This window comes from Pelodiscus sinensis, chromosome 5 (assembly GCF_052426305.1).
Source record: "Pelodiscus sinensis isolate ZL-2025 chromosome 5, ASM5242630v1, whole genome shotgun sequence".
In the NCBI taxonomy this organism is placed as follows: Eukaryota; Metazoa; Chordata; order Testudines; family Trionychidae; genus Pelodiscus; species Pelodiscus sinensis.
The window spans coordinates 73,504,117-73,525,244 of record NC_143056.1 but is presented as its reverse complement, the minus strand read 5'-3'; the positions used below and the strand labels follow the sequence as shown (position 1 = coordinate 73,525,244).

At 44.0% G+C, this 21,128-nt stretch overlaps 1 protein-coding gene across 2 annotated transcripts in view; it reads right to left on the bottom strand.

The window, feature by feature from the left end:
• The window catches only part of C1QTNF4 (C1q and TNF related 4), a 31,636-nt gene extending 10,776 nt beyond the window's left edge, over window positions 1–20,860 (bottom strand). The window contains exons 1-2 of one of the 2 annotated variants that reach the window (XM_075927434.2): window positions 20,413–20,860; window positions 17,299–17,427 (exon numbers count right to left, since the gene is read on the bottom strand). In XM_075927434.2, coding sequence (XP_075783549.2) covers window positions 17,299–17,329 — 31 coding nt within the window. In that variant the 5' untranslated portion in view covers window positions 17,330–17,427; window positions 20,413–20,860. The remainder of the gene's footprint in view (window positions 1–17,298; window positions 17,428–20,412) is intronic. The other variant, XM_075927435.2, reaches the window with a different exon arrangement.
• Window positions 20,861–21,128: the final 268 nt, after the last annotated feature.

Genomic DNA, 21,128 nt, shown 5'->3' with positions numbered 1-21,128 from the left:
AGCTCTGATAATCTGTGGTGGCTGCTTGCCAAAAAGTTCATAAGCTGTATGTATGCAGCTGGCAATCCATTTGGATAGATGCTGTGCCGAGATGGCTGTTCCCGTATGTGGCCCAGACCAAGCTACAAAGAGTCTATCCGATTTTCTGGTTCCCCTAGTTCTAGCCAGATAGAACACAATTGCTCGCCTTGCATCTAACATGTGTGATATGTCCTCTTCGGAGGAGGCATGAGGTTTAGGGAAATAAGCAGGTAAGTAAATACCGTATATACTCGAGTATAAGTCGACCCGAATATAAGCCGAGGCACCTAATTTTACCCCAAAGAACTGGGAAAAAATATTGACTCGAGTATAAGCCTAGGGTAGGAAATGAGGCAGCTACTGGTAAATGTAAAAAATGAAGATAGATACCAATAAAATTACATGAATATTTATTTCAAAGAAAAACAATAACCTAGCTCTGTAAGTGCAAAAGGGGGTCAACAAAAACAATATGGTTCTGCAGGCATGGCCACAGCTCAGCCCCCGCCGCCCCCGCCCCCGCCCCGCAGCCCCCACGTTCCGGCCCCCTCGCCTGCCAACGAGCCCCCTCTAAACGAGCCAGCGGGGGGGGGGGGGGGCTGTGAGAGACCAGAGCCGGGCATCGATGGGCCAGTGAGCCAGCGGGGGGAGCGGGTGCCGGTGCTGGCTGGATTTTACCACGGGAGGGGAGGGGAGGGGAGGGGAGGGGAGGGGGAGCAGGGAGCAGCGGCTGGTCCTTGTGCACCTGCCCCAGAATCGGGCCCAAGCTCGTGATCAGGGCTCCCGGGCGCTTCCAGAACAGACGCCCACGGTGCCGAGTTGGCTCCTGGCCCAGCTGTTCCCGAGCTCAGCGCTGCACCCGAGCGTCATGGCGAACGGCCCCAAACGCCCTTCCTCCTACGCGGCAAGGGCCCATGGTGCCGGGCAGGCAGGGGCTGGGGGGCCAGGAGAGCCAGGAGGGCAGGGGCTGGGGGGCTGAGGGGGCAGGGACTGGGTGGGCCAGGAGGGCAGGGGCTCGGGGGGACAAGGGGACAGGGGAGCCGGGAGGGCCAGGAGGGCAGGGGCTGGGGGGACGAGGAGACAGGGGCTGGGGGGGACAAGGGGACAGGGGGGCTGAGAGGGTCAGGAGGGCAGGGGCTGGGGGGCCGGAGCTCCGGGCTCACGCGTCTAGACCCGGCCGGCGGCAGAGACGCGCTGAGCCCGCCCGCGAGCAGGAGGCTGACTCGAGTATAAGCCGAGGGGGGCATTTTTCAGCACAAAAACTGTGCTGAAAAACTCGGCTTATACTCGAGTATATACGGTAGGTTCATTTAAGTGAAAGTTGGATAGGACCTTTGGGAGGAACTTCGGGTGAGGCCTGAGTATAACTTGATCCCTGGTAAAGATAGTGAAAGGTAGGTCGGCCATGAGGGCTGCAATTTTGCCTACCCGTCTTGATGTTATTGCCACTATGAAGGCCACTTTCATGAGCAGGTATTGTGGTGATGTAGTGGCTAGTGGCTGAAAGGGTAATGTGGTGAGTGTGTTGAGAACCAAGTTCAAGTCCCACGGTGGCACTGGGGGGGACGCGCGCAGGTTTGGGCACGTTTTCTGCAGGCCTGTGAGGAATCGCTTCACCATTGGATGTGTAGAGAGAGAAGTTGTCCACAGGTTTGTGGAATGCCATGACTGCCACCAGGTGAACACAGATAGCGCTGCACACATAGGACTCTAGTTATTTCTACATGGCTGGAGGAGCCAGATGATTCTTAAATGCAACTGAATTAATAATTTGCTATTAAGGTAATAATCCAAAAAAAAGTTAAAGTGGTAGTGACTCACAGCAAGACAGACGTTTCAAACCATTTTTGAAAGAAATGAGAGATTTCACCCTTTGCCTGACTTGGAAAATTTCATTACGTCCAGTGCTGGCTGGAGATGATTTTTCTGACCTGGGACCAGTATGGCTATGTCTACACTGCAGTGCTATTTCAGGATACCAAAGATATCCTGAAATAACTATTCTACCTCTTTTGAGTGCACTCATTATTCTGAAATATAACCGGCTCATTATTCCAATGTCCCTGTAAACCTCATTCCACGAGGAGTAAGGGATGTTTCAGAATAGTGATTTATTTTAAAAAAGTGTGTGTAGACAGTGCCAAATTTTGAAATAAGCTATTTTGAAATAAGATCGAAATAAGAAACACAATCTGTGTCGCTCAAATTGCATATCTTATTTTGACCTACAGTACAGTGTGGAAGCACCCTATCAGCTGATAAATGGAAGAACTTTGTGCTTGCACCGATTTTCATAATATTAAATAAAAAAGTCTTCTATAGATATAGAAAGGTGACCCCATTTCTAGATTGTTAGGTCATATCTCACCATTAGACACTGATTTTTCTCAAAATATTAACAAAGGGATTGGATTCTGCAGCCCTCACTCAAGAAAAATCCCATTTGACTTCAAGAGGAATTTCACTCAAGGGAGAGCTGAAATATCAAAGTTTTAATGACATACTGCAGATGAATTAAATAGAATAAAAGCTTCACAGAATCTTGCAAGCTGCACCAGAGAACACTAGCACTTTCTAGCTGACTACACTGGAACACGCTGCTTTCACCCTAATATTAAAAGACAGCTGCAAGTGTCTCAATTATCTGAATCAGAAGCCTATGTAATGAGCAGACTGCCTGCCCTGTTGTTAGAAGGGATGTGATGAAGCTATTTCATTTGATTTAGATAGATATACTCTGTTCCATTCATCAGATAATGATGCAAACTCAATTTCTTAAAACATTAAGGAAATGACTAATTGTAGTATTTCCTTAAAAGCAGAAACCTTGTACAGAGTTTCATGTGGCAATACTCCTTCAGATTTTTCCCTGTTTATGTTGGATGATGTTTTACTGAACTCTGAGACAATACTGACAGAGACACATTACCATGCCTTTCTCTGTGGACTATCTAGGATGCTTTTAAGGAAATTATAATTAACAATTTGAAATGCAGAAACCACAGGGAGGTAAGACAGGGAGACTTTAATCTAAAATCTTTATTTAGTCCAGGGAGTCTGTTAGTACAACATATTGGATTCCATATACTAAAATGTCCCCAGGGGGACAACAAACCCTTTAAAGCTCCCCAACTGCAGGCCCAGTTAGGAAAAGGAAGTGGAGAGATTGTGTTTGGTAGAAATGTCATTACATCTCTAGTGTGACATTGCATTTCAGAATATTAATGAAATTTCTGACACCTCAGTTCAGAATCCTAAAGGGTTAGGGATATCCAGATTAGGATGAAGGTTTTTTTGTTTGCTTTTTAAAAACCACAAACATGTTGGCATAGACAGAGCAAGTTACATTTTAAATACTGATTGAGGAATACTGTAGGTGAGAGTCATGGGTTCACCTCAGCCAACCAACATGAGTTCAACTACAGATAGCCCTGTCTACATTGGTTTTAAAAGTGTTCACTTATAAAACAAAAGAGACACAGTCCTCACACCTTTATCTTAATCTTCACATAAGATGAGACTCAAACTCAGGCACATGAGAAAAAAGAACCTGCTCATACCCACCAGTCTTGAAGACTAGAGAGAGAAGGCTCTCAAAGCAAGGAAGTTTCAACCACAGCTTCTGAAATGATGCTAAATTATTGTTGTGTTGTCTACACTTGCAGTTTAATTACACACAACTGAACAGGTGGTGAGCACATTGTCAGTAACGGATAGCAAAAAAGGTACCCACCGCTGGCAATGAGTTTAACCCCAGTTCAGGGGCATGTGATTTAGCTCCAGGTGTAGACTGTACCAAACAAGTTAAGAGCCACAACCTAAGAAAATCAGAGAGGTCTGTTACTATGAGAAATTTAGTGAATATTTGTGCATACCCCCTCTGTACACGAGAGACTGAGGTGGTGTCTACATTAGGATTCTAGGACTGATTTTGTTCAACATCTTTAATAATGACCTGGATGAAGAGATGGATTGCACTCTCAGCAAGTTTGCAGATGACACTACGCTAAAAGGGAGAGGTAGATATGTTAGAGGGCAGGGATTGGGTCCAGAGTGACCTAGACAGATTAGAGGATTGGGTCCAAAGAAATCTGATGAGGTTCAACAAGGACAAGTGTAGAGTCCTGCACTTGGAACGGAAGAATCCCAAGCATTGTTACAGGTTGGGGACTGACTGGCTAAGTAGCAGTACTGCAGAAAAGGACCTGGGGATTACAGTGGATGAGAAGCTGGATAGGAGTCAACACTGTGCCCTTGTAGCCAAGAAGGCTAGTGGCATATTAGGTTGCATTAGGAGGAGCATTGCCAGCAGATCCAGAAAAGTGATTATTCCCCTTTATTCAGCTCTAGTGAGGCCACATCTGGAGTATTGCGTCCAGTTCTGGGCAGGGGCGGATATAGGGCAGGGCGAGCGGGGCGGCCGCCCCGGGCCCCGTGCTTCAAAAAGCCCCGCGCATGCGCTGTGGCAAAGGGGGCCCCACGGAATTATGCTGCCCGGGGCCCCGCAAAACGGTCATCTGCCCCTGGTTCTGGGCCCCCCCCCCCACTATGGAAAGGATGTGGACGCATTGGAGAGGGTCCAGCGGAGGGCGACCAAAATGTTTAGGGAGCTGGAGCGCATGACCTATGAGGAGAGACTGAGGGTTTTGGGTTTGTTTAGTCTGCAGAAGAGAAGAGTGAGGGGGTATTTGATAGCAGCTTTGAACTTCCTGAAGGAAGGTTACAAAGAGGATAGAGAAAGTCTGTTCACAGTAGTGACGGAGGGCAGAACAAGGAGCAATGATCTCAAGTTACAGTGGGAGAGGTCTAGGTTCGAGATTAGGAAAAACTATTTCACTAGGAGGGTGGGTGAAGTACTGGAATGGATTACCTAGGGAGGTGGTGCAATCTCCATCCCTAGAGGTTTTTAAGTCTCGGCTTGACAAAGCCCTGGCTGGATTGATTTAGCTGGGATTGGTCCTGCCTTGGGCAGGGGGCTGGACTTGATGACCTCCTGAGGTCTCTTCCAGCTCTATGATTCTATCATTTGTAGGGGAGTGGTACAGCTATACTGATGCAAAACATATACATCCCCTCCACTTACAAGGATAGAAAAGTCTGACATCTGTTCTCATCCTTGCATGTGTGCATGCACCCCTCTTCCCTATGCTCCCTCTCCTCCTAGCCAGTGTGAGAGCTGCTACAGCAGTGTGATCAGGCACTGCCAAAGCAGCCCATCACTAAGCAACAAACTGAGTTGATAGTCTATGGTGACTTCCCCATGGGGAGCAGAATAAGATGGGAGAGGCTGGTTTAGAACAGTGTTTCTTAACCAGTGGTACGAGTACCCTTAGGGATACTCGAGAGAAGTCTGGGGGGTACATCATCAACAACTGAAATTTGGAGAAAACTGAATTTTTAGTTTAAGTTTTACAGCTTTGTATTATTTTTGTACTTTACACCCCAAAATTTCATCGCCCACCCAGTAATGATTAAGTTGTTTAAAGAAATGTGTTGCAATAGTAGAAAAAAATTGTGTGTGTCTGAAAAGTGTAGGTACTGGGAGGGTACTTAACCTTTTTTTATAATGTACTCCTTTAAAAAAAATTGAGAAACACTGGTCTAGAACATGACCTTCTCATAAGCTAATTAGGGAAATAAAACCTAGATGGAGTTAAAAGGGTTTGTGCGTGCATAACTGGCTGGAAAATCAGTCCCAGAGAGTCGTTAACAGTGGTTCACGGTCAAGCTGGAAGGAAATTTTGAATAGGATCTGGCAAGGATCAATTCTGGGTCCAGTTCTGTTCAGTGTCTTCATTAATGATTGAGGTAATAGAAAGTACATCTATAAAGTTTGCAAATTATGTTAAGATGGAAGGGGTCACAAGTGCTTTAGAGGCTAGGATTAACATTCAAAATGATTTGGACAAACTGGAGAAATGGTTTGAAGTAAATAGGATGCAAGTCAATAAGGACAAATGCAAAGTTCTCATGTTAGGAAGAAACAATCACTTTCACACATAAAAAATGGGAAAGGACTGTCCACAAAGGAATACTGTGAAAAGGGATCTTGGAGATATAATGGTTTACAAGCTAAATATAAGTCAATAATGTAACACCATTGCCAAAAAAGCAATGAGAGCAGGAGTTTTCTAAGCAAGATATGAGAAGTAATTCCTTTGCTCTACTCCATGCTGATTAGGCTTAAGCTGGGGTATTGTGTCCTGTTCTGGGTGCCATGTATCTGGAAAGAACAAAATGGAGAAAGTCCAGAGAAGAACAACAGAAATAATTAAAGGTGTAGAAAACATGATCTGTGAGGGAAGATTAAAAACACTGAGTGCGCATCGAGACTGCATTCCTCTTTCGAATGAGGAATGTAAAGGAAGGAAATTGAAAATGCAACTGAAGCACAGATTTACAAATCTCGCACTTCACTTGTATAATTGCATCCAATCACTTTTTCGAAAAAGTTTTTCGGAAAAAGGCAGTCTAGACGCAGTTCTTTCGGAAAAAAACCCTTTTTTGAAAGAACCCTGTAAACCTCATTTTTTTCAGGAATAAGGGTTCTTTCAAAAAAGGGTTTTTTCTCCCCGAAAGAACAGTGTTTAGACTACTTTAAAAAAAAAAAAAAACCTTTCGAAAAAGCGATCAGACATGATTATGCAAATGAAGTGTGAGATTTGTAAATCTGCACTTCATTTGCGTTTTCAATTTCCTTCATTTACATTCCTCTTTCAAAAGAGAAATTTAGTCTACATGCACCCTGGGTTTATTTAGTCTGGAGAAGAGAAGATTGAAAGGGGAATGACAACAGTTTTTCAAATACATAAAAGATTGTTTCAAGAAAGACGGAGAAAAAAAAATAACATCTGAGGGTAAGACAAGAAACAATGGCTTAAATTGCAGTAAGGCTGGACTTTAACCACCCTGTTATTCTTAATCACAGGAACAAATTATCCTGGGAGGTTGTGCAATCTCCAATATTGGAGATTTTTAAGAGCAGGTTAGACAAGCACCTATCAGGGAGGGATGGTCTAGATAAAACTTATTACTGCTATGAGAGCAGGGGACTGGTCTAAATGACTTCTTGAGATCTCTGCCAGCCTTATGATGCTATGGCTGGAGCATTTTGATATCCGGGATAAAGTGTTGGGAATATGAAGGAATACTAGGGACTGGAATTTAAAGGAATTAACTGGGGTGGCTGTCAATGACCGAGATCCAGGCATGTTATAAAACAGGGTTCTCAGTTGAAAGAAAGCCAGGGAGCAGATCAAGAGGCAAGCAAGCTAAAGTGTGAAGCAGAAATGTTAGGTATGTCTCAACTTCATTCCTCAAGAGAGGAATGCAAATGCAGACACCCGAAATTGTAAATGAAGTGGGGATTTAAATATCCCACACTTCATTTGCATAATTACATTATGGCACTATTGCAGAATAGCTCTATTTCGAGAGAAAAAACAGGGTTATTTTGAGATAAAACCCTTCCCTCGAAATAACCCTCCTGGACATTTTGGGTGTCTGCATTTGCATTCCTCTCGAGAGAGAGGAATGAAATTTAGACATACCCTTGGGACTTGGAACAGATGGCTATGCCATTGATTAGGGCCTCAGAATTGGCTCTCTTGATAGAGAGGGGACTCCTTCCTTGTACTTCTGTTCATCTGAGGAGAACTTTTTTGATTTTGCCAGACAGGGCTAAATCAGCCAGTGAGAGGTAAATGAAGTAATGGCTTCAGCTGATACCAGAGAATTAAGTTCCACAACATTTCCTATTTTCATGTAATTAACACCAGCCTTGTGGACAGAAGTAAAACACACAATAAAGGCTATATTGGAAATTGTTCCTAAGATACCATTGATAACCTTCACACTACTGATATACTGGAATGTCATTAAATTATTATAAAACTCTATTGTTAAACACTATCTTAAAATGTAATCCATGCCATTATGATGGATCTAGTTGGGATGACTATTAAGGAGGAAATGGGAAGATAAAGTTATTTAAAAATAACTTAGGTTTAGCTCTAATATGTGCCTTTGTATCTATTTTATACTCTATATAGGAATACTGCCACCCTTGTTTAGATTTTGTTATTAAAAAAGGAAAATTTAGGTCAGTAAACAAATTGTATATTAGTAAACTTTTATATAATGAGAACACCTAAAGAACCCAGTCAGGACAGGAGCTCCATTGTGCTGTGCAAACACACACAGATAAGGGTCATCTCTGTGCTGGAAGGTTTACAGCTTATCAGACAAAAAGGCTGGTGACAGGGACAGAACATACAAACCAAATGAATATAGCAAAGAATTGGCACAGCTTTTTTATTGTAACTATAATACTATAAAGTAGGGCAAGGAATCACAGGAATAAAGCAGTTGTTAACCTGGTCTGTAATTATCATTCAAGTTGTTCATTTCCATATCCATTCAGGTTCAAGTGTGTGTGTACCCAGTAGACCATAGCTAGAGATTTTTTTTCCTTAGCTGTGCCAGGCAAGGAAACAGATGTGCCCTCTGCTACCTTCTGTTACTGCACAATGGTATAAAAATGGAGCCATACAAGATTCCCCTAAGAATAAGTATATTCTTACTGAGCAAGCACAAATACAGATGAGAAGGCAGGTATGTTGTGGAATGGACGTGCAACACACTTAGAAGAAAAGTTGCAGAACAAGCTGGTAACCATTTTTTAATTCTTCGAATGATTGCACATGTTCATTCCACTTTTGGTGATTCACAAGCAGTTCCAACCAGAGTCTATAAATATGGCATCAGTTCCAAATGCTGAGATATAGCCTAATCCTTTGTCAGGAATTTTGGATATGTCTGTAAGCATACCTTGTCCTTATTAAAGAAAAATTGTAAGGAAGATCAGCTACCAACATTTATAAATCTGCCACTCTTCTCACAGTGGTAATAGGTACTAAAAGGTGCTGCTTTCACAGCTAAATGGAGTAAAGAAATGGTAGCCAACAGTTCAAAGGGTGGACCCATCAGTGTTGTCCACCAAGTTTCAAGTCCCAGAGAGGGATGGGTTCCAGCCTGTTCAGAAGCTTTTAGAATCTGAGATTGGATGAGACAAAAAAAAAAAAAAAAAAAAAACCCCACCCACCATCATCGGCCTTCAACTGGAGGGTGGGAAACAGAGAGAGCTGCCAGGAGCACCAGGAGAGAACTTATGAATAAACTTCATTATTTCAGATGGAAAAAATAGTCCAAAATATGTTTGTGACAGGGTGTACCAACCCCACACTTGTGCTGTGAGGGTTAACCCTGGCTACAACCCTGCTGGGCATGCTCCAGCTGGGGGCCAGCTATAAAGGACTGTGGAGCAGCAGCTCAGTCTGGGCTGACTACCAATTAGGAAGGAGGTGCTGCAGATAGACTAATATGTAGAGACCAGTCAGGGGGAACTGCAGAGAAGACCCCAGTCCAGAGGGAAGAGCTAGGAAAGACTGTCGGAGAGCCTGATAGGAAGAAGCGGAGGGTGGGGAGTTGTACCCTGGGAGCTTGGTGTGATTCCCTGCTGAGCTAGTGGTGGACTCCTTCACTGCTTAAAGGCCCTGAGCTGGGACCCGGTGGGGAAGGTGGACCTGGGTTCCCTCACTTCAATCCTCACCAACCCCACGTGGGGCTCTGTCCTCCCTGTTGTTATTGACTCTGGCTACTAAGCCATGCTGACCTCTGGGAAGAGGGCAGAATTATTGACCTTGGCCACTAGGCCTGACCGCTCTTTCAGAATAGGATGTTGCTAGTGACTCTGGCTGCTAGGCTTGACTACCCTGCAGGAAGGGGATGTTGTTGTTGACTCTGACCGCTAGGTTTGACTATCCTGGCGAGAGGGCATTATTGTTGACTCTGGCTGCTAGGCTTGACTGCCCTGCTGGAAAAAAGGTGGTGATATTGCCTCTGGCTGCTTGGCCTACATGCCCTACTGAGGGATTCTGGCCGCTATGCCTTACTGTGCTGGTGAGGGTGTTACTGTTGACTCTAGCCAGTAGGATATACATGGGGTTGAGCACCACTTGAAGGCCCCATGACAGTTCTAGATAGAAGCCAGGACTAGTGAGATGCCCTTCCACTGTGACCATAATGAGAACCATTTGCACTTTAATACATAAGTGCATCTTGTAAACTGCTTTCTACTGTTCAGAAGAACCAACTGCAGATACCTGGAACACTTTAACTTCCTGAGATGTTAACCATGCAGCATTCAGGCATTGAGACAGAGAGCAACCAGGTTAGGATGCGGAAGTTGGCTATGGTCTGGGAGATCAGTTTGGATTCCTGAGGTGGTGTGTGATACAAGCACCTTCCAAGATAAACTAAGCAGACTGAAGACACATGCTAGTACAACACAGAATACACAAACATTATCCCAACACCTGTGGAATCTAGGTGTAGATAGGCATACAGCGGATTGTGCTTCAGAAGGCAGACATCCACCAGAGATTCCTGATTGTGACCTGCCCTCTTATAAGTAGCAAAACAGATCTGAGGGATTCCTAGGTCTAAAATGAATTTCATGATGTCCACTCTGAGATACCACTCATGATCTCTGCTGAAAGATGATTTGCCAAGCTGTTTTGAACAGTAGGAAGATGAGCAGTTGTGAGAAATACACTAGTGATACAAAACTCCAAACATGTATTCCATCTTGATGGAGATGGTTTCTGAACTGGCCCTTCTCTGTCTATTCACATGGAATATCACCATAACATGGTCAATGAGGATTTGTAGAGTCTCTCCCTTAATGTAAGGGAGTAAACCTGATGGCAAGATGAATGGCCTTTATTCCACAATGTTTATATGGAGAACTAGATCTTAGGGCAACCACATATCTTGGTTGTAGATTCCCCAGCTGAGCTTCACACCCCAGAGAAGTAGTGTCCATAATAAGAGTTAATGTGGATAAGGGAAGAGTGGAGGGAATTCTTACACATGTTGGCCAGATCCATCCAGCAATTTAAGGTGGCTAGTACTCTTGAATCAGCATGTCCAACAGATGACAAACTGGAGAGTACACTGACTTCGTAACTTTTGATACAAAGTCCTCTGTGCCACATCACATACATGCAGGAAGCAGAGGGCATGTACTCCAGAAGTCTAAGGTGGTTTCTAAAGAACAACCCAGGAAACTACAGACCTGTTAGTTTAACTTCTGTGCCAGGAAAGATGGAGCAGGTAATTAAGAAATTAATCTGCAAATATCTGGAAGAATATAAGGTGATAGGTAACAACCAGAATGGATTTGTAAGGATCAAATCATGTCAAACAAATCTGATAGCTTTCTTTAATAGGATAACAAGTCTTGTGGATAAGGAAGAAGTGATGGATATGGTATTCCTAGACTTCAGTAAGGCATTTGATACAATCTTGCATGAGTTTCTTATCAATAAACCAGGCAAATACAAATTAGACAGGACTACTATAAGGTGGGTGCATAACTGGCTGGATGACCATTCTCAGAGAGTAGTTATTAATGGTTCACAGTCATGCTGGAAGAACATAACAAGTGGGGTTCCACAGGGGTCCATTTTGGGACTCATTCTGTTCAAGATCTTCAACTAATTAGATATTGGCATAGAGAGTATGCTTCTTAAGCTTACAGATTATACTAAGCTGGAAGGGGTTGCAACTGCTTCGGAGGATAGGGTCATAATTCAAAATGATCTGGACAAGCTGGAAAAATGGTCTGAGATAAGTAGGATGAAGTTTAATAAAGACAAATGCAAAGTACTCCACTTAGGAAGGAACAATGTGTTTCACACATACAGAATTGGAAATGACTTTCTAGGAAGGAGTACTGCTGAAAGGGCTCTACAGGTCATAGTGGACCACAAGCTAAATATGAGTCAGTGAGACACTGTTGCAAAAAGCGCAAACATGATTCTGGGATGCATTAATAGGAGTGTTGTGAGCAAGACATGAAAAGTCCTTCTTCTGCTCTACTCTGCACTGATTAGGCCACAGTTGAAGTATTGTATCCAGTTCTGGGCACCACATTTCAAGGATGGAGAAATTGGAGAAGGTCCAGAAAAGAGCAACAAAAATAATTAAAGGTCTAGAAAACATGACCTATGAGGGAAGGCTGAAAGAATTGGGCTTGCTTAGTTTGGAAATGAGATGACCAAGAGGGGACATGATAGCGGTTTTCAGGTATCTAAAAGGGTGTCACAGGGAGGAGGGAGGGAAATTGTTTTCCTTAGCCTCATTGATGATAGGACATGAAGCAATGGGCTTCAACTGCAGCAAGGGACGTTTAGGTTGGACATTAGGAAAAACTTCTTAACTGTCAGGGTGGCTAAACACTGGAACAAATTGCTTAGGAAGGTTATACAATCTCCATCGCTGGAGATTTTGAAGAGCAAGTTGGATGATCAGGGATGATCTAGGCTGTGCTTGGGCCTGCCGTGAGGACAGGGGACTGGACTCGATGACTTCTCAAGGTCCCTTCCATTTCTAGGATTCTATTATTCTAACTGTTGTGATTGAATGATTTTTTAGGTCAATGGAAGTGGTTACCGTTATCTGGAATTTGGATTGAGGAGGAAAGCCCTGGATCCTATAGAATTCAAGACCTCACCTATAAATTCTGTCCCCTCACCTGACTTGTCCTCATTAAAAACAAACCCAGAATGCAGAAGGACCAGATTTTAGTCATGCTGAGTTTTCCAACATGCATGGCGGCTTTGCCTTTGTCTTCCAGAATTTTTTGTTCGAGCCAGAACTGGAAGCAGGCTGCTCTGGACTTAGTCACATTTAAAAGGTCAGCAACCCTTCTTAAATACTGTGTTTGGAAACAGCCATATGAGGCCGGGTGTCCCTGGCAGCAGGGTGGCCTAATGGTTAGGTCCAGAATTAGGTGGCAAGATGGGGATACGTGACCCTGCTGCTGGTGCCACCGGCCTAGAAACTCCATCACACTGTGTTAGTAGCATCCGTAAAGTTTGGGGCATGGTCCCAAGAGTTCAGCTTTCCCCCTTTGTTAGGGGTCTAGCAGGTTCCCCCCTTTATCCTATGGTGTGAGGTTAGAGGCTTACTTACTACAGTGGCTGATCAAGACCACAGGCTTCAGTTCCTGTCCTGCAGAACCATGCTCCTGTCTCCTTGTTGGTCAGCCCCTAATTGAGCCAGGCTCCTTCCCTTTATCCTCCCTCCAGGACTGGCACATTGGCTACAGATAAAGCAGGGCGGAGCTAGGTAGGCCAAAAGGCTTTGTTTAACCCCTGTGATGCCAGCCCCTGCTTCACTCCCTCACACCGTAGTATTCATATATGATGGGTAAAGAGAAGAAACAAAACATACAGCAATGTGTTAGTATTGATTATTGAAATGGTCAGTCCAAGGGGTGGGGGAGGGGGACTATGGAATTAATAAATTTTACAGATTCTAGACCACCAAATGATCAGTTTTCTAAATACATTCTTTTTTTCACTAAGTATTTATGCTCCACTGAAAGGAAAGGGGAGGGGAGCACTGTCAGAGCTTATACAGTATTTGCTGCTTTTTGTCATACTTTATGTTCACAAGTCCCAGAGAATATCAAAGTACAAGGACTTTAAACACTTTTTGGATAATTCCCCTGTAAGAATATTTCAACCACACTGGATTTCAATGCTAATATGTCACAGTTCATCAAGCAAAGTAGTAAAGGATTGCTTTTTAAATATCAGAGTCTAATTCTTCCATTTTCTCTTTGTGCTGTGCATTCAACACAGATTCTTTCCAGCAGTCGCTTTGTAGCCTTCTGGTCCCAGAGAATGTCTTGTTTTCATTTTAAAGATTCCCCAGTGCTTGGCTGGTGTAAAAATCTTTTCAACTCCGTTTGCTATGTGATGATCTTTAACTTCTCTCAGAGATTTTCTTTTGTCTAAGTGGAAATGTCTAAAACCTGGGGACAGACGAATCTTTCTCCCTTCAGAGGATTTAAAAATCTTTTTGGTGAGCTCAGAGCATGCTCCATCTATTCTAGTCAAGATCTTATACTGAGCTCATCACATCTTATTTTTTCTACCTGTCTTCTCACCGGGCTCTAATAGCTGCTCATCATACACAGCATAATCTTCAGGACAATGTAGCACTTTAAAGACTAACAAGATGGTTTATTAGATGATGAGCTTTCGTGGGCCAGACCCACTTCCTCAGATCAAATAGTGGAAGAAAGTAGTCACAACCATATATACCAAAGGATACAATTTAAAAAAATGAACAAATATGAAAAGGACAAATCACATTGCAGAACAGAAGGGGGATGCGGGGGGGTGGGAAGGGGGAGGAAGGAAGGTAAGTGTCTGTGAATTGCTGATATTAAAGGTAGGGAGAGTGGGATGTTTGTGAGTTAATGGTATTACAGGTGATAATTGGGGAAACTGTCTTGGTAATGGGTGAGAAAGTTCAAAGACTTGTTAAGTCCTTGTTGGACACTTACCAACAAGGACTTAACAAGTCTTTGAACTTTCTCACCCATTACCAAGACAGTTTCCCCAATTATCACCTGTAATACCATTAACTCACAAACATCCCACTCTCCCTACCTTTAATATCAGCAATTCACAGACACTTACCTTCCTTCCTCCCCCTTCCCACCCCCCCGCATCCCCCTTCTGTTCTGCAATGTGATTTGTCCTTTTCATATTTGTTCATTTTTTTAAATTGTATCCTTTGGTATATATGGTTGTGACTACTTTCTTCCACTATTTGATCTGAGGAAGTGGGTCTGGCCCACGAAAGCTCATCATCTAATAAACCATCTTGTTAGTCTTTAAAGTGCTACATTGTCCTGCATTTTGCTTCAACTACCCCAGACTAACACGGCTACATTTCTATCAGCATAATCTTCCATACTATTTGTTACACATTTAGGTGCTGTCGTTTCCATAACAGCTACATAATCCAGTTTTTTCTCTCCTTGTTAGAATGCCTAAAGTTCTATTGTGGAATTGCACTTCATCTTATAGTAGTTTTTCTTGTCTTTCTTGCATGGTTTTGTTTGTAGTGAGGGTGGTGATATAGAATTAGAACAGAAGCTGTGTTTTCAAATCAGACTGTTTTTCTGATTATTCCATCTCATTTATGATATTCTCCTATATTATGCTGTATAGACATCAGAGAATTCTTGATGGTGCTTGTGCAGAAAGGAGTCCTTACAACATTCTTCTAAAAAGTGGTCCCTTTCTTTTAGCTCCTCTTTCATCAGTGATGCACCGTGCCTGTACTACCCATGAGATATTAGGCCAAGATTTTAATAAGTCCAATTGGTGGATTTTGTTTAGTTTTGCCCCACTAGGGACTATTGCCATGGTCTTGGGGAGTGAATCAGAATAAAAATATCAAAGAGTTATGAGGTTTGCATTTCTATTTTTTTAAAGGAGTTTTAGTTGTTCAGAAAATAAAGTATACCCAATCTGTTTTTTCTGGCTCCTGCTCTATACCTCACTACTGCATATTTCCAAATTGTTCCATGCCTGTCCAGAATCCCATCATTGATTTAAAAAGAAATTAAGTCTGCAAAGAAAATCTTTAAAGCATAAAGTGAATGTACCAACAGTTCTGTTCATCTGTATAGCATGTAAACATTGTTCTCTGATGTCAGTTTAAAATGTTGACAATTATTTTATTGCTGATTATTCCAGTGGAAGCATCCAGGTAACATACTTATTTATCACTATTGGATGTAGAAATGGCAGGGATGCAGTAAGGTAGCTAATTGCTTTCAGATTTCTGGAGTGTGGCGGAATAAGAACTTTAAACCTCTCCCCCTCACAAGCTTAGGGTACGTCTACACTGCACAGCTATTTCGGGATTCCGAAGGTATCCCAAAATAGCTATCCTGCATCTACACAAGCCACCCATTATTTTGAAACATTTTTTGAAATAATGGGCATGTTATTTTGCCATCCTGGTAAACTTCACTGCACAAGAGATAAGGGATGGCTCGAAATAGCACATTATTTTGAAATTCAGCACTGCGTAGATGTGCTAAGTTTCAAAATAAGCTATTTTGAAATAGATTCGAAATAAGATACGCAATTTGCATAGCGCAAATTGCTTATCTTATTTTGAATTTAGGGTGCTGTGTAGATGCACCCTTAAAGTCTCTTCTGCTCTGATAAGTGGGAGAAACCTATTCCTAGTCCTAAATTGTTCAGTTGCTTCCTTGATAAGAACATAAGGGTTTCCTGCTGGGAAGAATGGGATTGCACTCCAGCTGAAAGAGAAGGGATAACTCTTCTGGCAGAGGGACAGGAGCAGCCTGACAAGGGGCCCAGGTGTGGCTAAAAACATTGCAGTGTGGTATGTTGGGAGTGAGGGACTAGATTGAGGACTACATATACTACAGGTGATTGATAAGTGGACTATGTTTTGGGACTTATTATAGACTATCATTGTTGTAATAAATTGGTGCCAAGAAGAGACATGAAAGCTTGGCTGTAATTACTGGCGACTCTGAAGGAGGAAAACTAAGGCACTATCACACTGCCAAACCTGCAACCTAGTGAAATTGGTGGGCAAGAAGAGAGAAAGGCCTCTGATAGGATGCTGAGGGGCTCCCACCCCAATCGCAAATAGGTGTGATATTTTCTATGGAAGCTTCAGTGCTGCATGCTATGAAACAACCCACTACATGCTGAAAGCTCTGTGTACACTTCTACTCTTTCTCTGGCCAGAGCACATCAGCTTTCCCCTCCCCAGGAAGTCACCATCCAGTATTCTCCAGCCACACAGAAATTATTGATATTCACCCTGTTATCCTTTTTCCCCCCCAAGGGAGAGGGACCCTATCTTCCTCTCCTATACTGCAGAAATGAGATGTGTGGAAGGGATGTTGGAAAGAATAACCAAGCATTGGATTTTGCATGTGCAGCAACAAAAAGATTTTGCAGGGGATCTTAGGCCAGCTGTAACAGGCCTTGCTTCTCCATCTCCAACATCTCTGAAAGTCTTGTTCTTTCTTATCTTTTACCACCAAGCCAACCTCCTTGCACACTTCTCAAGCTTTAGCAGCACAGGCAAGCATTCTATCTAAAGAGGAATCTACCTGCCTTCCTTTTACCCACTTTTTTCAATGGTGCCATCCCTCAATGCTTAAGTTCTTGCTCCTGCTGCCCACAGTCTCTACAGTCCCTTTCACTTAACTAGCAAAGGGTTTCCTAGCAGGTGCAGCTGCAGTCTAAGCCACTGCTACAGTTAAAGCTATCTATGGAATGGGTGAAAAAAGTGCTTAGGGAGAGGGTGGGATCTAGTCTGTACAACTTCCCCTATGGGGCCTTTGTAATCAATTACCAGACTCTGGATGGATTTCTCTGCTGCACATCTCTGATCAGTTCCTGCTCCTGGTTGGGTTCTCCCTGCTGGAAGCTTCAGCTCTTTGATTAGATGCAGCAGGAATTCCTCTTTTGTTCTCTAACCTGACTGGAAGAAATGAGCAATCTACAGTGGATGGATGGGGGCAACAGAGCACTTTAGGTGACACATTGACAAGAGTATGGGGGGAGGGCAGGGAAGCTGTATGTTACTAGACTAAGTCAATTGGGAATTGGATTCACAACAGATGAATAAAAAACCAAGGGATTTATGAGATCTATGTAATGGGATCTAGACTAAACTCTTGGACAACAATCTGCTGTCTGAGTTGGGGAAAACATAACAGCTCAGTTAGGCTCTGTTTGAACAATGAATAATGGAACGTTAGCTTGTCAAGCCATAATCCTGATCTTTAGAACACCATAAACCTGCCCTTTTAGGCCATGGAACAAGCTTTAATTCTAGTGCAGTGAGGATTTGACCCAACAGGGGAGGACTTTGCACCAGGGTGATAACGTGCAACTCATGTTAGAAATCAGACTGAAACATTAAAAGGATTTGAGGTTTTCAGGAAAAAATTACAATAACTCTGAATATTAAGACCTCAGCATCTGGCATCAAATCCCTGTCAAAGAGGAGACTAAGAGTACATCTACACAGTAGGGCTCAAGTCGACTTAAGCTATGCAGCTGCAGCTAAATCAATTGCATAGCATAAGTCAAAGTAGTTTAACTCGCCTGTAAGTGCTGTCTGCACAGCACTCTTCCTTCAACTTCCCTTGCTCCTTGTAAAATGATGGTTACAGGAGTCAGTAAGAAGTCTTCCAGCTTGACATTATTTTGAAATAAAGGCTTGTAGTGCAGACATGCTCTTTGTTATTTCAGAATATCAGTTATTCCGAAATAACGCTGCTGTGTAGACATACCCTAAGCGGGTTCCAGGGTACTGTTTTGTGGACAACACTGCTCTTACCTTGCAACAAAAACAGTGTGGAAAAGAAAAAAAAAACAGGATGGAGGAAGAACTTTTGAATTCTAATTTCTCAGATGCTCACTTCATCTTGGTTATCCATGATTTTGTCACCTTGAGGCTGGTTCACTACAATATGCTGTACCTGTGTATAACTGCTTATAGTTTTTGGCTAGTGCACCCATCAACAGCTCAGGGGATTACTAAGAGCTCTTTACACTTCTGCTATGTATTGGCTTCCAATGCACTTCTAGGTGAAACTAAAGTTGCTGATTACTGAATACAAAAGACATAGATGGTTTAAGTCTTTTACCTTAGAAATATTTTCTCCCTCTTTGTGCATGTTTACAGAGGTCAGAAATCAATCAATAGCTCTAGCTGCTGGAGTTTGCTCCTTTCTGGAAATATGTTTAATCACAAACCTGACTTGAAGTTAGAAATGATTGCAATACAACTGTTTGACTTTTGCTAGATGCCCAAATATCCATAGTTCAGTTACCTGCCTATTCAGAGCATCCCTTCTACGCTTGAGCCAGCTGGCTGCAGTGGTCTGTCTGGCTTATTTAGTCCAGATATTTAGAAGTGTCAATACGTTTCAGTTTATTATAGTGACCAGATGCTAGTTGATCAAAGTAAAACATGCATAATAGATAATAAAGTTCCCAGTTTTACCACTGACTCACTTCCTACTTCTGTGCTCATCTCCTCCTCTGTAAAACAGAAATAATCCATGATGTGTTATTAGGGTTCAGTCAGTCCACAGCTTCTCCATCACGAAGACTAACTATGCCTGGGAAAGACCAATTTGTCCAGGAGGGAATAGTCCTCAGACAAAGTTCCAGAAATCTGGTTTCTTATTCAAGGCCCCAGGCCCATCATAACCCATCATGGTTTTTTGGGACTGAATATGGGGAATGGAATGAACACCCTTTATGTACTACAACTCCCACCCTCAACCTCCCTCCACACAGTCACAGTGATTTCTCAGGTATTATTAAGTATTAGCACCTGGACTATGAGCGTGCAAGCAGACAACTACCAAGTAACTGGATGGGATCATAGTTTCAAAGATAAAGCATTTTAAAACCTTGTTACACATTCAGCTCCCTGGAGGAGACAAGCTGCAGGAAGTTGCAATGGCACCAGGATGAATAATTGAAACAAGGCATATTCAGTATGTGCATAAATAGAAGGACCTCCTAACTGGCTGGCAGTGCAGAAATTCACAAAGCATCTTATAGATATATTATCTGGAGAGGTTGACCCATTTTCTTAGGAGCTAGGGGTGAAGGGGAGAGGAAGTGATAGTACGATTGTCAAACACGTAAAATTTGTTCACAATATCAGGCACAAACCTGACTTTTCTGCAGTCAGTGGAGTCACAGACTAATCCCAGGAGGAGCCAGGGGCTCAACTCCCCCACAAAGGCCATATAGGCATAACCTTCCCTCCCTCCAAGAAACTGGCTCTAAGGACATCCCTCAGGACAATCTCCCCAAGAAACTTGCTTCAGGGAAGTACTTTGAGATGGAGAGCAGGGCCAGGACACATGGATCTGTGCATCTTCCACATAAGCCTTAATCACTTGATACTGAAAAGATGGGATTTATCAGTTATGTCATTGTAATCTATTTGCAAGCCTAACCTCTTACTCAGGACAAGGGGTGATCCCAGCCCCAGGAGGAGAGGAGGCAGAGAGGCCTCTGCCCAGAGATGCGTCCCACAGGAGTATTACAGACCAGAGCAGCATAGCACCTGAGATGGGGGCCCTGGAGTGGCTCTCTCCCAGTGTGTGAAGTCTGCTCCTCCTGAAGGAGTGTGGCTGGGGGACAGACCATCATCAAGCTGACAACAAGGAGCTCTAGATAAGTAGTTTGTTCCCCTTCCCCCAGAATTATGCAGGGGTCAAAACCCCAGGGATCTCCCCCTCCCTTCATAATACTCCATGTTGCTCTCCCAATCTGCAGTATAAAACCCTCCCTCAGGACAATGCCCCGCAGCCCCCTCCTCCGGGGCTAATTCCTCCATTGTGACGCCCACCCTCTCTGTGCTTCTCAGGGCTTCTCCCAGCCGACCCCTCCCCTCGGCCCGGCCTGCAGGGGGAGGTAGATGGCGGGGCTGTACCTGGTGCTGCTGCCGCCAGGCGCGGGCTGCGCGGGAGCCGCCGGGCGGCGCGGGCTGGAGCTGGCGGTGTAAGTGTCTCTGCCCGGAGCCCTGGCTGATGTTTGCGCACTGACAGCTCCGGAGCCGCCGCCGCTGCTGCTGCTGGAGGGGACTGGGCAGGGGGGGCTCAGACACGCCGGGTTCCAGCGCCGAATCAGTGACAGCAGCAGGAGGAGGGGCCGTAAGGGGGGCGGGGGAAGGGGATAGAGCGGGAGTGGGGGGACTTGGCTCAGTGCCGCTCGCGGCAGCGCAGCAGCTTCACAGCCAAAGGATTGCGAAGGGGCAGGAATGTGAAAGGAGCAGCAAGGAGCGTGGAGCGGGCTAGGCCAATGCAGCCAATCTCAGGATGCCCCGCTGGGCTCCCAGTCACCTTCCCTCGGAAAGAGCCAGGCTGACACTGCACCGTCACTAGAGCGTCATGCCAACAGCATCTGCCGCGATCCCCCTAGAGAGCGATGGATACCATCCCAGATGTGGTGCGCAGCCCTGGCCGGAGCGGCTCTCACCTACCACATCCCCCGCCTTTCCCTCCTGGCTGTTGGCAGCCCGAGACGCTTGGCGTATCCGAGAATTTTGACAGTAGTTAGAATAAAACCGGCAGGAGGCTTCAGATTGTCATTTCGGGGGCACCAGCTCGTCCAGAAGGAATTCCTGTCCTTGGTATTAAATGTCAAACC